The sequence below is a fragment of the Hippopotamus amphibius genome, chromosome 6, assembly GCF_030028045.1.
Source record: "Hippopotamus amphibius kiboko isolate mHipAmp2 chromosome 6, mHipAmp2.hap2, whole genome shotgun sequence".
NCBI classification, from domain to species: Eukaryota; Metazoa; Chordata; class Mammalia; order Artiodactyla; family Hippopotamidae; genus Hippopotamus; species Hippopotamus amphibius.
Genome location: NC_080191.1, coordinates 75833935 through 75849118, shown reverse-complemented (window position 1 = coordinate 75849118; position 15184 = coordinate 75833935). Strand labels below are relative to the sequence as shown.

Genomic DNA, 15184 nt, shown 5'->3' with positions numbered 1-15184 from the left:
ACCTCTGGAGCCTGAATGCCCCTCGCACAGGCTTTATCAACTTTCTCTGCAAAGGATGGCTGGAGCTGCGGAGAGCAAGGCAGGCCCTGGGGACAGAGAGACACGGTAACAGGCACCACGCAAGCTGATGTATTTTATCTGGAAAATGTCCTTTGTCAAAACCAGCCACTGGTCAAACACTGCCTATTATCTGAAAACCAGGCCACGGGGAAGTGGGGCCAAAGAAGGTGATGGCTGTCCTGCTTCTGCCCTTTGACTCTTGGGACGACTGGATGTGGCACTTTAGAGAAAGGGAATGAGGGGCAAAGGTGATGAGGGTTAAGGGGAGAGTTAAGAGCTCCAGCCCTGGGCTGTGTTCATGTCTCAGGCTAAGGAAAGGCTGTCCAGGGGATGGGGAATGAACCAGCCCGGCTTACCATGGTGATATTGGGAGCACATGGTCCTGCACAGGGGCTCAGGGGTCTGGGTACTGGGAGGGGACCCCAGCCAGGCTGCCTGCACACCCTCCCTCTTGTTGCAGGCCCCTTGGGGGAGAAAGGCAGGCCAGTGGGCCCTAAGGAGGGGGCCTCCAGCTCACACTGGCCATTGCACCCTGCCCTGCAGCGCCTTCCTGGAGCCTGGCGTCAGGGAAGATTCTGGCTGCTAGAGCAGTGATCGCTCGTGGGCCCTGACCTGAGCCCTCAGTTGAGAGCACAGGAAAATAAAAAGATCCGCTTACGAGCTGATGTATCTGGGAGGGGGAAAGTAAAAATAAAAAATAAGGCGTTGTGGGAACTCCCTGGTGATGCAGTGGTTAGGACTCAGTGCTTTCACGGCTGTGGGCCCGGCTGCAATTCCTGGTTTAAAGAAAGGAGGGCAGAGGGGTAGGTTGTGCTCATTTGCTTTCATGCCTGAGAACACAGAAAAGAGCCACTAAATCCCACCAGCAATAACAGTAATAAATAAAAGGCCCCCATTCTATCGGGCTCAGCCCAAACCCCGAAATCTTTCACGCTGGGCTTGCGAGTATTAGCCAGCCTACTGGGGGGAGGTGTGGGCAGAGTCCGTGAGCCCATCCAATGCCCTGGCCCACCTCCATGAGAACCCCCTGCCCCTGCTTTGGGGCTGGAAGCGAGGATGGAGACGTATAGCTCCTCCTCCATGTCAGAATCTCTGATCCTTCTTTCCTGCCCTCAGCCAAAGTCCCCAGGCCTCCCAGTCCTCATTCCCTGAGACCCAGACCCCCCCCACCACCCTAAGCGTCTCGCAGCTCAGACCACTGTGAGTTGGCCTGCCCTGGTCCTGTAGCCCCTTGGCCAGGGCCCAGGCCCCTTCCTCTCAGAAGGCCCCGCCCCAGAGGCCACCTGACGCTCTCAGAGACATTTTTTGCCTGTGAGTGCAAAAGCTTTGGTTAACATACTTGACAGACACAGGTTTTTGGTTTTCCGCATTTAAGACTTTTAAAATATTAAAATCTAAAAACAGTATTTATGGAAGCGTAAATATACATCCACTCGTGCAACCAGCATGAGTCAGACACCCACCTTGGCCCAGGAAAGGCACTTAAGGTAGACACAGTCCCCGCCCTCCGGGAGAAAGCTCAGGCACTCAACATGTCAGGAAGTAGCAAGAAAACCCTCATGGAATTCGAACCACCACCTCACCCCCGCTCCACTGAGGTTTCCCCAGGAAGGAGGTTGGGGCCGTCTGCCGGCCCAGTGCTAGAGAGGAAGGCGCCATAACCAGCTGTCTTCACCTCTTTGCAGGCCCTGCCATCCCGGTGGGCGTGGACGTGCAGGTGGAGAGCCTGGACAGCATCTCAGAGGTGGACATGGTATGTGGTACCCTTGGTGGGCAGCTCCGGTGCGGGATGCTGCCGCTGAGGTCCTGCAGGAGCCTGCAGGGGGTGGGGCCACGTTGGTGCTGGCTGGGCCTGGGGGTGGAGCCAGAGCTGGAGTGAATAAAACTGGAACGTGGAGGTGGGCGGGTGCCGTGAAATCTAGAGCCGGGGTTGTCTAGCTTGGTGGGTAAACATAACTTGGGTGGGGGGTTTGTTCAATGCAGATCCCAGGCCCCATCCTAGACTTCCTGATTCAGTCTCTGGGAGTGAGGCCAGCACTTTATGTTCTGAACACACCCCTCAAGGGATGTGAGTGGTTGGACGAGCCCAGGAGGTGGACATGTTCACCTTGAAATTCTGCAGGTCCCCGATCGCCAGTGCCCACCCAGAGCACGGCTCCCTCCCTCCTTCCATGACGGGGCCGAGCAGGATCAGGGGGTCATGGGAGCCTCTTTGAAGAAGCCTCGTTTCAGCTGCGACCTGACTGCTGTGGGGAGGGCCAAGCCAGAGTGTGTACGACGTCTCTGAGGCAGAAGAAACAGGGAGTTTGCAAACTGAAAGAGTGTCAGACAAAACGGGAAAGAGAGGGGCTGGAGAGGCGGGCCGGTGGGGTGGTGCTCCCCTCCGTGGGGTAGGGGTCTGCAGTTCAGGCAGGAGGGTCTAGGTGTGGTTGGCAGAGCAGAAGCGGGCACTCCGCTCTGAGCCCGCCACCACATGCATCTTTCTGGCCTTCCTCCACCTGCTCCCAGGAGAGGCTCTTCTGGGTCGCTATTTACTCATTTGCACTTGTGTCTTAGCTCTGGCTATGGTGTCAGGGGTACCCTCTTGGTTTCAGTCATCAACTGTGCAGACAAGGAGACACTTTTTTTTAAAGTTTTTTTTTTTAATTTTTATAAATGTATTTATTTATTTTATTTATTTATTGGCTGCATTGGGTCTTCGTTGCTGCACACAGGCTTTCTCTAGTTGCTGCGAGCGGGGGCTACTCTTCATTGTGGTGCCCAGGCTCCTCATTGCAGTGGCTTCTCTTGTTGGGGCACACGGGCTTAGTTGCTCCGTGGCATGTGGAATCTTCCCAGGGCGGGGCTCAAACTCATGTCCCCTGCATTGGCAGGCAGACTGTTTACCACTGCGCCACCTAGGAAGTCCTAGGAGACACATTTTAACAGGAGGAGCTTTCAGGCCAAAATTATACTAGACATGGAGCTGTCCATCTCCTCATCTGTTCATCCCCCCATTTTTCCATCCTGCAAATATTTATCGGGCATCCAGTACTGTGCCTGGCCAGGCACTAAACTAGGGTCTGGAGATGCAGTAGTAGGCAGGAAACAATTCCGCCTTTAAAGATCCTACAAGCCTAATGGTAGAAACCCTCCAAAATGGGACACTAGGTGGTCCAGTGATTACGATTCCACACTTCTACTGCGGAGGGCACGGGTTCGATCCCTGGTCGGGGAACAAAGATCCCACAAGCCACTCAGCACAGCAAAAACAACAAAAAGGCAAAATGGGACACTTGACTGTCCAGGTTTCTGGAAGCATCTGCTAAGTTGAATTGAATGGTTAGCCCATAGGTAAGGAGCCATGTGTGCAAAGGTCAAGGTGAGAGCACAAGGCTTTGGGGGAAATCCAGCCCTACTCACCTCAAGCCAGGTGGAGGGCATCTCACTGCCATTTTCTCTTGCAAAGCCTGAGGGAGGGGCTGTGCCGTCTGCTGGGCTCCAACCTCATGAGGCACGAAAGTGAGTGCTTCTCTTTCTGTGGCAGCAGTGCCATTGCCTCAGCTGTCGTCCCGCAGGACGGCGGAACCGTCTCCGCCGACTCTGGAGGCTGAGCTTGAGGTGTCCGTCACAGTGGTGGGTGGAGGGTTGACTGTCAGGAAGGGAGCTTTGTAAGCCAGCTCTGTCTGGTCTCACCCGCTCCCACAGGACTTCACCATGACCCTGTACCTGCGGCATTACTGGAAGGATGAGCGGCTGGCCTTCCCCAGCACCAGCAACAAGAGCATGACCTTCGACGGCCGCCTGGTGAAGAAGATCTGGGTCCCCGACGTCTTCTTTGTTCACTCCAAAAGGTCATTTATCCACGACACCACCACGGACAATATCATGCTACGGGTCTTCCCGGACGGGCAGGTGCTGTACAGCATGAGGTAACTGTCCGCCGGCTCGTGGTCTCTGTGTCCAGTGCCGTCCTAAGACGTGTGGACAGCGCCAGGGGTAGTTTGAATGACCTACCGCTGTATCGTCAGAGCTCAACTGTGTTTTCATGGTAGACGAGAAAAGAATATTTGCTGAATGAATTCGCGAGTCAATAGCTTGGTTTTAAAACCACCGCAAGATAAGCCCTCTATTAAAAATAATGTATACGTGTGGTCTGGCCCTTTGGCCGTGAAGAGTTTGTCACTGTGGTTGGGTCTGTGGGCTACACGGGAGGGGCTGGACCTTCTGATGATGGTTAGAACTCTCTGAGGACGAAATGGCCACCCTAGTAGGGGGTGACGTCCCTGTCACTGGGGATCTTAAGCTTGGGTTAGGAGACTCATTGCGCCTGAATGAACTGAGGGAGACAATGACCTTCTGTGTACCCTCCGCCCCTGAGAGCCTATGATTCACGTTGCGGGTAATAAACATTAGAAAAATAACAATAGCTACTGTGTATTAGGCGCTACGGCAGATTGGCTTCTGGGCTGACTTGAGTGATTCCACAGTCTTATCCCATGCCTTCCTGGCCTGCTTGTAGAGTTCGCCAGCATGTTCGATGCTAATAGCCTTGAGTGGGGCCTGGGGAGGCGGGGCATAACCCCCAGCCATCTCTGGGGAGGGCAGCTTGCTCGGATGAGGGCAATGCCCAGAGAAGGCCACTCACAGCCCAAAGCCTCAGGAGCTGGGATCTGGGCAGGACAGGTGCCATCACCTACAGAAGACAAAACTCTAAAAATTAACCTAGAGACCTGGGTTTCCAAGCTTCTGAAGTAGACGTGAGGAGGCAGCTGCCCTTGGTCACGTCTGTGTCCTCCTTACTCTGGGTGGGCATATGGGCCGATAACTCACTGCACAAGCCCACGTGTTGGTTTGGGTTCTAGGATTACAGTCACCGCCATGTGCAACATGGATTTCAGCCACTTTCCCCTGGACTCTCAGACCTGTTCTTTGGAGCTGGAAAGCTGTAAGTATCCGTATTCGTAATGACAAATCTTTGCCTTATGCCCTCTTTATGCCATTTTGGTAACCAAGAGACGGAGTACTCCCTGATAGAGATGAGACCTGTTTACTTCCAGGCTGTTGTAGGATGGCCCTGTTGCTTCTGCCTCAGAAAAAAAGGAGTCAAATTAACTTCTTTTCCTGTCCCAAAAGATGCATATACAGATGAAGATCTGATGCTGTATTGGAAGAATGGGGACGAATCCCTGAAAACAGACGAGAAGATCTCCCTGTCTCAGTTTCTGATTCAGAAGTTCCACACCACTTCCAGGCTGGCCTTCTACAGCAGCACGGGTAGCTAACTTCTGCCATGGTCGGATTCAAATGTGGAAGAAAACACATTAGAATTCTTTTTCAGCCTTAACTTTTTCCCCTTGCAATGAAAATAACTTTTTACTGTTCTATTATAATCATGCCCAGTCCAACAAGACGTAAACAGCACTTAAAAGCAGAGATTTTAAAAGTTGCTGCCCTCTGGTCAGAGGTAGAGATTCTGAATAATTCAGCAGACACCCTTGCAGACATCCTGCTTTCATTATGTGATTTGACAAAAGTAGGGTCAGGGTTTACAAGCTATTCTGTAACCTGATTCATTTGACTTAATATGGATGGATTGGATAGCTTTCTGGGGAAATGCATTTACTACCTATATTCAGAGCTATAGATTCCTTTCTTATGCGTAGTGTGACCTCTTCTTGGACCCTAGGGCCATGTTTGAAGTTTTGAGAGGATCCATTCGTCCGCTCTTCTCTGATCTCACCATCCGCCCTTGTGTTAGTTTCCTAGAACCCTCCTAACAAAGTACTCCAAACTGGCTGCTTGAAGCGGTAGAAATGTGCTCACTCACAGTGCTGGAGGCTAGAAGCCTGAGGGCCATGCTCCTTCTGAAGGCTTGAGGAGGACGCCTTCCTCGCCTCTTACTAGCTGCTGGTGGTCCTGGCGTCATTCCAACCTCTGCCTCTGTTGTCACACGGCATTCTCCCTGTGACTCTGGTCTTCCCATGGTGTGTCTCTGCGCATCTATGTCCAAACTTCCCTCTTCTCTAAGGACACCGGTCACTGGATTACGGGCCACCCTAACTCAATACGACCTCATCATACTTTGATTACATGTTGCAAAGACCCGGTTTCTCAATAAGGTCACATTCGCAGGTGGTGGGAGTTAGGACTTCAGCATATCCTTGTACTATACACAACTCTGCAATACAGAGCTGCAATATACAAGCTGTAACGGCCTTGGGACCTTAGAGGGTGTCTCACTTCCTTACCCTTTGTTCCAGTGCTGAGAAGCCCAGGCCCGGCTGTGGGAAGCTTTTGTGCTACCGTCCATCTCTGCATGGCCACCATCGCCCTGTTCGCCTGCCCTCAGCCCCACCATTCTGTTCACGGCAACAAACACTGGAAAAGAGTGAGCCCCAGCCACGGGTGCCTTGGTGTCAGGACAGCCGATGTCTGCTTCCCTTTATGCCCCAGTTTCACCCGCATCGTTCTCTTCTCTTTTGCTCTGATGTGTATCCCCACACAATTTTCTTTCCTCATCTGTTCTTGGCAAGTTCAAATCAACTCGCTTTCTAAAACCATTTTTAAGTTTCCTTTTTACTACGTGCTGCTGTTTTGAGTGCTTTATATGAATTAACTAATTTCTACCCAACAAATCTATGGTGTCGCTGGTATCAATACTATCCCCAGTTGAGAAAACTGAGACTCCAAGGGACTTGATTTTAGAAAGGAAATGTGTTAGAGTAAGCCAACCAATCATTAACTTTTAACTTTCTGCTGAAGATGTGTGTGATGACAGGGGAAGAAGGGCCCCCAAGGAAGGGGTCTGTTTTTGCCTGTGCAAGGGAGACTCACTGGCTTCTTCCTGTGTCCCCCAGGCTGGTACAACCGTCTGTACATTAACTTCACGTTGCGTCGCCACATCTTCTTCTTTCTGCTTCAAACCTACTTTCCTGCCACCCTGATGGTCATGCTGTCCTGGGTGTCCTTCTGGATTGACCGCAGAGCTGTGCCCGCCAGAGTCTCACTGGGTAAAAGCATTTGATAAGGTGTGGCAGGGTGGTTGTTTTTTTCAACCGATCACTATGTAAGGAAGAAGTGGGACTTCCTAGGTGGCGCAGTGGCTAAGAATCCACCTGCCAAGGCAGGGGACACGGGTTCGATCCATGGTCCAGGAAGAACTCACATGCCGTGGAGCAAACTAAGCCCATAAGCCACAACTACGAAGCCTGTGCACTTAGAGCCTGTGCTCTGCAACACGAGAACCCACCACAATGAGGAGCCTGTGCACCACAATAAAGAGTAGCCCCCGCTCTCTGCAACTAGAGAAAGTCCGCGTGCACAAAGACCCAATGCAGCCATAAATAAATAAATAAATAAATTTAAAAAAAATCATTAAAAAAAAAGGAAGAAGTAAAATCATCATTCAAGGTGCTTAACTGATGGACCATCAGAGTCAGAAGGAGCAAACTTTCCTCCTGTTTCTTGCTTTGCATTCACACGCTGCCCTCAGTTTCCCAGACTATACTGTGAAAACCACAGGGAGCTCAAATTGCATCAGCTCTGCTCGAATCATTTCAGAAAGATAGCGCCTATCTGGGGTGTAGACTTCCACCACTGGCAGAGCTCAGTAGTTTAATAAATAAGACAATTGGGCAAATGCCCAAACTTATTCTGAAATACAAAAAACTGTGTTTGTGGACCTTATTTAGACAGACCGAGAGTTTGGGAGCAGGGCCCATATTTCGTGATTTCTGGGAAGGAGAGGGCTGCCCTCCCTGGAGCTGTGGTTTAGTCCTTCACAGGCCCTAAATGCCAGAGTGAGCATTTGCAACTCATCGCTGTTGATTTGGACAAAATCAGGTTGGGCCCTGAGACGTGAGGGTTTGACCAGCAAGGCACAGTGAAGAAGAAATCGGCATGATAGGCTTCCAGGAATTTCTACAGTCTTCCTGGACTCAGATGAGGGAGCATGTGTTCTTTCCTTGAGGTTTGGGAAGGTTCCTTAAGAGGGGCTAATTTTTAAAAAATATTTATTTATTTATTTACTGCATTGGGTCTTCCTTGCTGTGTGCGGGCTTTCTCTAGTTGCGGACAGTGAAGGCCACTCTTTGTTGTGGTGCACGGACTTCTCATTGTAGTAGCTTCTCTTGTTGTGGAGCACGGGCTCTAGGTGCGAGGGCTTCAGTAGTTGTGGCACACGGGCTTAGTTGCTCTGTGGCATGCGGGAACTTCCTGGCCCAGGGCTCGAACCTGTGTCTCCTGCATTGGCAGGCGAATTCTTAACCACTGCGCCACCAGGGAAACCCAAGAGGGGTTAATTTTTATTAAATTTTTTTTAACTTTTATTTTTTATTGAAGTATAGTTGATTTTTCAGAGCCACTGTTTTAAATTCCACATCTGAGCAGATTAGGAAGCACGGCTGATCTTAGCAGCCACGTCATAGAAACCCAGGCCCCCAAGCGGCCCAGAGGGAAAGGGGACAGGCGGTGAGCTGGCCAGGAGGAGAGTGGGGCGCTGTGCAGGGGCACATCCTCACACCTCTGCGAGGTGGAAACCTGCCCCGGGCACTTCTTGTTAGATGTGAGAGAGAGAAAATGTAAAATGGGACTTAGGGAACTTATTTACAAAACAGAAATAGAGTTATAGATGCAGAAAACAACCTTACGGTTACCAGCGGGGAGAGAGGGAGAAGGATAAATTGGGAGATTGGGGTTGACACGTACACACTACTATATATAAAATAGATAATTAATAAGGACCTACTGTACAGCACAGGGAACGCTACTCAATACTCGGTAATGACCTATAGGGGAAAAGAATCTAAAAAAAATGTGGAGATACATATATGTATAACTGATTCACGTTGCTGTACACCTGAAACGAATACAACGTTGTTAATTGACTATAATAAAAATTTTTAAAAAAAGAATGGAAAAAAACTCTTTAAGCATCGTAAGATCTTGGAAGAAAGATACTGCAAAACCCCATATAAAATGGTTAATAATTGAAAAAGAAAGGGACTCAGTGAAATGTGGGGGCGGCTGTGTACCCTCGTCCGTGGCTGAACGAAAGCTGGATGTTGCAGGGATCACCACGGTGCTGACCATGTCCACCATCATCACGGGCGTGAACGCCTCCATGCCCCGCGTGTCCTACATCAAGGCCGTGGACATCTACCTCTGGGTCAGCTTCGTGTTCGTGTTCCTGTCGGTGCTGGAGTACGCGGCCGTCAACTACCTGACCACCGTGCAGGAGCACAGGGAGCGGAAGCCGCAGGAGAAGGCGAGCGAGGTCTCATTCATTTCCTTGTTGGAGCCCGTGCTGCTGGTTGGATGAGAATAGCGGGAGGGGGCTTGCCTGCAGAAGAGGGAGATGTTCATGCAAAAGGAGGAGGATCTGTTTTCGAATAGTTGGTTTTGTACCCCAAAGTATCCCAGAAAGTAGAGTAGAAAGTCTTTGCCCAAAGACTAGGAAGACTTGGGTTCTTGGGCCCAACTCTGCCACTTACGTTGGGCCATTTCCTTATCTGTGAAAAAAAAACATAGAACAGAACCCACACCCCACCTTCCTCCCCGGGTTATAGTAAGGCTCACAATACCCTCACAATAATGTATATGAAAGGTGTTTTGAAACTATATGATTCTAGATGCACATAAATTGTCACTATTATTACTGAACATGTCTAGGGAAAATGTCTCCACGTTCTATGAACAGACAAGAGGAAAGTTCTAGAATAAAAGACTCCTGTGTTTATGAGTGCTCTGGCCCAGTGAAAATTCAGCCACACATGACTTCAGCCTTTAGACTCCTTGGAAATACTGTGCTGTCTATATGGTACTCAACTATACTGAAGTCTACTATGGGATGGAATGCAAATGAGGGATCCAGGGCGATGCACATGGGCAGAGAGGAAAGTCTATTCTATTCACATGCAGGCTTTTGCTAATCACATTAAGAAATAAAATGCCAACTTGTTGCCTAATCCTTGCTAATCATTGCACTAATCAAAATGGGTACTCACCTAAAAGGTGCAGAGATTGGGGGATGTGAAAAACCCCACATTTTGTGCATCTACGTGGCTGGGAGCTCCTTAGCATAAGGAAGCTTTAAATTTTAGGAAAACAGGACGTGTTGCCTTTTAAAAAATGGTCTTTTAGTGCCCACATTATAGCTGTTAAATATTTCCAGTTGTCTTCAAATACGCTAGATTGCTTAAGAGTTTATATTTTCAATTCTCTTCAGAACGTTTTTGCTTCAGCATTTGAGTATTTGTTCAAATTTTTTTTTTTTCTCCATGCCACGCAGTTTGTGCCATCTTAGTTCCCCGACCAGGGATCGAATCCAGGCCCTCAGCAGTGAAAGCACCGCTGAGTCAAATTTTTGATAATTTTTGATAATCTGTGCATTGACCATTATCAAATGCCTTTGGATTATACTTAAAAAACACTTTTGATCTGCAATCTGTTAGGCTTTTCTTGTATTGAGCTGTTCAAAAAACTAGCAAAGCCTTCATCGGACAAATGTGGGCCCATGAACCATTAACCGCACATAACTTGTACGCAGGCAGATCATACCTGTTACCATGTGATGGGCCTGGTCTTTGCTGGTGATGATATGATGTTGTCTAAAGAACAGCGAGGAAATCATCCGTGGACAGACCACTGGGCTCCAAGTCCAGCTCCCTGTCTATGGGAATAGACCTAGGAAGTGAGGGCTTCTTTTCCACTGTGGCCAAACACAAGGTTGAAGGGCTGAGAAGGTGTGGTTGCCGGAGGGCAGACGGGTGGGAAGACACAAAGTCTCTCTCCCACTGCCCCACAGAGAAACCACTATTCACAATCGTTAACATGGCCCCCAGTGGAGATGAGGTTCCCAAAGTGGGAGCCCAGGAGCACCTGGCCTGCATTCACCTTCTCAGCCTATTAAAGATGAAGATTCCAGGCCACACCAGAGACCTGCAGATTCAGAATCTCTGGAGATGGTACCCTGGAGCTGGCCTTGCGGACAATCTCCCAGGTGATTCTGATGGTCATTGAAGTTTGACTTCTCTGAAGGGGGCAAAGCTGACTGGAGCCTGCTAGGTGCACCCTGGTTCAGAAGTGGACCCGTGCTGCTGTGAGCTGAAGCTGGCAGGCAGAGTTTGGGAGCACGGGGTCTGCCCCTGTATGTTCTCGAGTTCTTCAGCTGATTATCCAGACCGTCCAGTGTACCAGGTGCCCCTTAATTTTTCTTAGAAATGAGCTGATGTGGGAAATAGAGATTTTCCATAATTTGGGGAATTTCCTGATTCTAACTCAAAATCTTAAAAGTCTGTTTTCATTTTAGCAGAAAGAATTTCAGTCTAGAGCAATGTCTTAAAAGAAAAAAGTCCCCAGTCATATGATACTATCTCACAGTTTTGCCAAAGTTTGGGTGTGATTATCTCTAAAAGCAAAGAATTGAATAGATGATCTTTCACTGACTTTTTATCCTTAAAATCTATGAGTTAAGTATTCTAAGAACGTATTAAAGTGCTACTTAATTCTTGTGGCTGATGGGACAAGACAATAGAAATAATAATAAAACAATTACACCTGATTAAAAACATAGCTCTCCAAACCACAGATTTCTTCAAGTGTAAAAATACTTCAAGTAATTCTGATTGGAGTAATTCTGATAAACTCATTCATCTATTTTTGCATTCTAAAGCTTCCTGGTATTCATCTGTGTATTTCAAGATCCATGACAATAGGAGGCAGGGTGTGAAATACTATTATTTCACTTTCCCAGATGGAAACACAGAGGCACCGCAGGGCTGAGAGCCAGGTTAGAAACACATTAAAGCCAACAGTGTTAGCTTGAGAATAAACCCAAGGCCAGTTGGCTGGATCAGGCAGGCGTCATACTTTTGGCCAACACCAACTAAATACAGACCTTTTTTACTTGGGTATGTGAATCTTTGTTCAAATTTTCAATAATCTGTACATTAATTATTATCAAAAACTTTTGGATTATATTTAAATACTTTTGATTTATAATCCATTGGATTTTCCTGTATAGAGTCATTCAAAACATAGCAAAGCCTTCATCCAACAAATATGGGTTCATGGACCAACCCTTAACCGGCACCAGCTTTGCTGACTCAAATGGTGGGGAGGAGTGAAAACCATTTCCCTCCCTCCACCTTACAATTTCTTATCAACATGTTCATACTCACAGAAATGGTTGAAAAAATAGGATAATGTACATCCATACACCCTGCCCCGCCACCCAACACTGTTGACATTTTGCCACTTTTGTGTGAGCTTTTTCTCATATAAACATATTTTTTGTTGCTGCAGTTGAGCTGTTAAAAAATACATGATGGGAAAGCAGGGAGGGGATCAATTAGGAGTTTGGGATTCACGGATACACACTACTGTATATAAAATAGATAAACAACAAGGACCTACTGTATAGCACAGGGATCTATACTAAATATCTTGTTATAATCTATAATTGAGAAGAATCTGAAAAAAGGTTTTATATACATGTGTATCTATCTATATTTGAATTGCTTTGTTGTATACCTGAAACTATACAACATTATAAATCAATTATAGTTCAATTAAAAAAAAAACTTAGAGGATTATCCAAGTAAAAAATACATAAGTTAAAAAGATAAAAGTACGTGACAGGCACCATGACCCTATACCCTTAAATGTAACTCTTCAGAATAAGGACACTTTCCTACCTAATCCTCTTTTGATTCATGTACACAGAGGTGCAGGGCCACAGCTGGAACCAGAGTATGTGGGTTTAAAGTCCTGATTCTGACTCTCACTGTCTGATCCCAGGAGAATGGTATAGCCTCTCTTGGTCTTAGTTTTTGCTTCTGCAGTTGAGGGCACTTGGACTAAACCAGTGGTTCTGGACCCTGGCTGCATAGTAGAATCCCCTGGGGGCCTTAAATTAATTAATCTAGAGTGGACCCCAGGAATGGCCAGTTTAGAGAGCTCCCTAGGTGACTCTGATACACAGCCAGGGTAGAGAATCATTGCAGAAAGTGATCTCTGGAGACGCTTTGCCTTCTGCCTTTCTGTGGTTCTGCGTAGCCATGGGCTTTCCTCTCAGCCCAGGCCGTCTCCTCTGGGCCTCTCACAGACCCAGACACGCCTGACATCTCCCCATGTGTTTGCCGCCCACAGTTTCCGTGCATGTGTGGAATGCTTCACTCAAGAACCATGGTGCTGGATGGAAGCTACAGTGAGTCTGAGGCCAACAGCCTGGCCGGGTACCCCAGAAGCCATATGCTGACAGAAGAAGAAAGGCAAGACAAAATAGTGGTCCACCTGGCCCTGAGCAGTGAATCCAGCTCCTCCAGGAAGAAGGGGCTTCTGAAGGGCCAGGTGGGTCTTCGCATCTTCCAGAACACCCACGCCATCGACAAATACTCCCGGTTGATATTCCCAGCTTCCTACATATTTTTCAACTTAATTTATTGGTCAGTGTGTGCCTAGGGGCTTCGGGGCTGTGCCTGGGGAAGGGCGTGGACATCTATGGGGTCTGGCCTGCCTCCCACACATGGACCTGCTGCCCCTCACAGAGCAGCAGCTCCTGGACCACCTCGATCAGCATCCTGGTTTCCGGAGAAGCCCAGGAGCCCTCTAGGTGCCCTTCCCCAGCCCTTGTGGGCTCTCTCATAGTTCATGCTATGTTGTGTCTCGCTTCTTGCCTCTCTGGGACTGTCTTCTTCTCTTCTTATGTGTGAAAAGGTTCATGAGAGTCTCCCTCCAATAAAAAAAAGACTCAAATGCCTCCCAGACAAACATCCTGAGACCCTTGTGAAACCCAGGATTCAGTGGTAAAGGGAAGGGAAAAATGAAGGGCAAGCTTAGGGGCATTCTGAAAAAGAGATAAGAAATTAGGATTCAAGATAGGAATTAAAAAATCTATAAACCCTAAACTGGATTAAGTGCCTATCTAAGAAGGAAAAAAAAAACTCAGATCCCAGACAGGAAATGATTTGACCTGGGTGCGTCTGGCAAGTCACATGATTTTGCAGTATTAAGGTGCCGAGACCAGCTTGGCGACTCGAGGTGAGTGACGGGTGCCGCAAGCTTGAAGAAGACACAAACACAGACTGAAGAGAAAAGTGGGACCGGGGGGCTCAAGACCTCTCGGATCAAGACCCTTGCTGATTGATCCCACGTTGCTTTTATTGAGTTCTCTGCATAGTCTAAGGGTCTGACACTCCCAGGTTAATCCCATAAACAATCAAAGGCCTCACATGACTGGGGGCAATGATCTTTGTTTGCCTCCTGGGTCCTGATTTGAGCTGGGTGTGGAGAGCAAAGCAGCCCTGGGGGAAGGAGACCTCTCTCAGAAGGATTAAGGGTCTGTGCCCCACCCGTGTTGGCCCCTCTGTGACTGTGCCTGTCTTAGGTTGTTCCTCCCTTGAGGAATCTTACCCGTCTCTGGCTAACCAGTCATCCTCCAGGGCCAAACACGGTGGTATAAGGAAGGCTCTATGCATCACCCCTGTTGGCCCCTCTGCGGCTGTGCCTGTCTTAGGTTGTTCCTCCTCTGAGGAATCTTACCCGTCTTTGGCTAACCAGCCATCCCTCAGGACCAAACAGGGTGATATTAGTCTCCATGCCCCGCAGCCTCAGCTCCTCCACTGCTCAAGCAGGACATTCTGAATCCCATCGCTCGGCCCACATACTTCAACATTTTCAATGTTTCAAAAAGGTTCCAGAATGTCTTCCCACATTAAGGGTCATCTTTCATTCATCCATCCATTCAACCATTCATTAAATATTGAATATCTGCCCTGTGCCAGTGCTTATTTTTCTCAGCAATATGTGACAATATGCACTGAGTATTGCCAACCAGGGAAACATCACCCAAATCCAGCAAAGTGTAGAGTTTTTAGTGGGGGCTGGCCATCTGGATACAGCTGACTACCTGTAGAGCCCGCCTTAGTCTCCAGTTCCTCCAGAGGTTGAGCCCAAGACCCCATCGTAAATCAAATTGTTAGCCTAGACCATCTGGCATGGCCGTAGGCACCCAGGTGAACAAAGACCCTCCTATCAGGCAGGACAGTCCAAGGGTCTGTTACCTCCCAGGAGCTGGAGGACAAGGCCCAAATCTTTCTTTTGTCAAAGTTAACCCTTTACTGCACAGCAATCCTCGTCAGTT

General features: G+C 48.4%; 1 protein-coding gene across 1 annotated transcript in view; it reads left to right on the top strand.

Annotated features, from left to right (window-relative positions):
* GABRR2 (gamma-aminobutyric acid type A receptor subunit rho2) overlaps positions 1–13503 on the top strand; it is a 36708-nt gene extending 23205 nt beyond the window's left edge. The window contains exons 3-9 of the mRNA XM_057739510.1: positions 1746–1813; positions 3748–3971; positions 4905–4987; positions 5176–5316; positions 6900–7052; positions 9111–9307; positions 13192–13503. Coding sequence (XP_057595493.1) covers positions 1746–1813; positions 3748–3971; positions 4905–4987; positions 5176–5316; positions 6900–7052; positions 9111–9307; positions 13192–13503 — 1178 coding nt within the window. The remainder of the gene's footprint in view (positions 1–1745; positions 1814–3747; positions 3972–4904; positions 4988–5175; positions 5317–6899; positions 7053–9110; positions 9308–13191) is intronic.
* The last annotated feature ends 1681 nt before the right edge of the window (positions 13504–15184 follow it).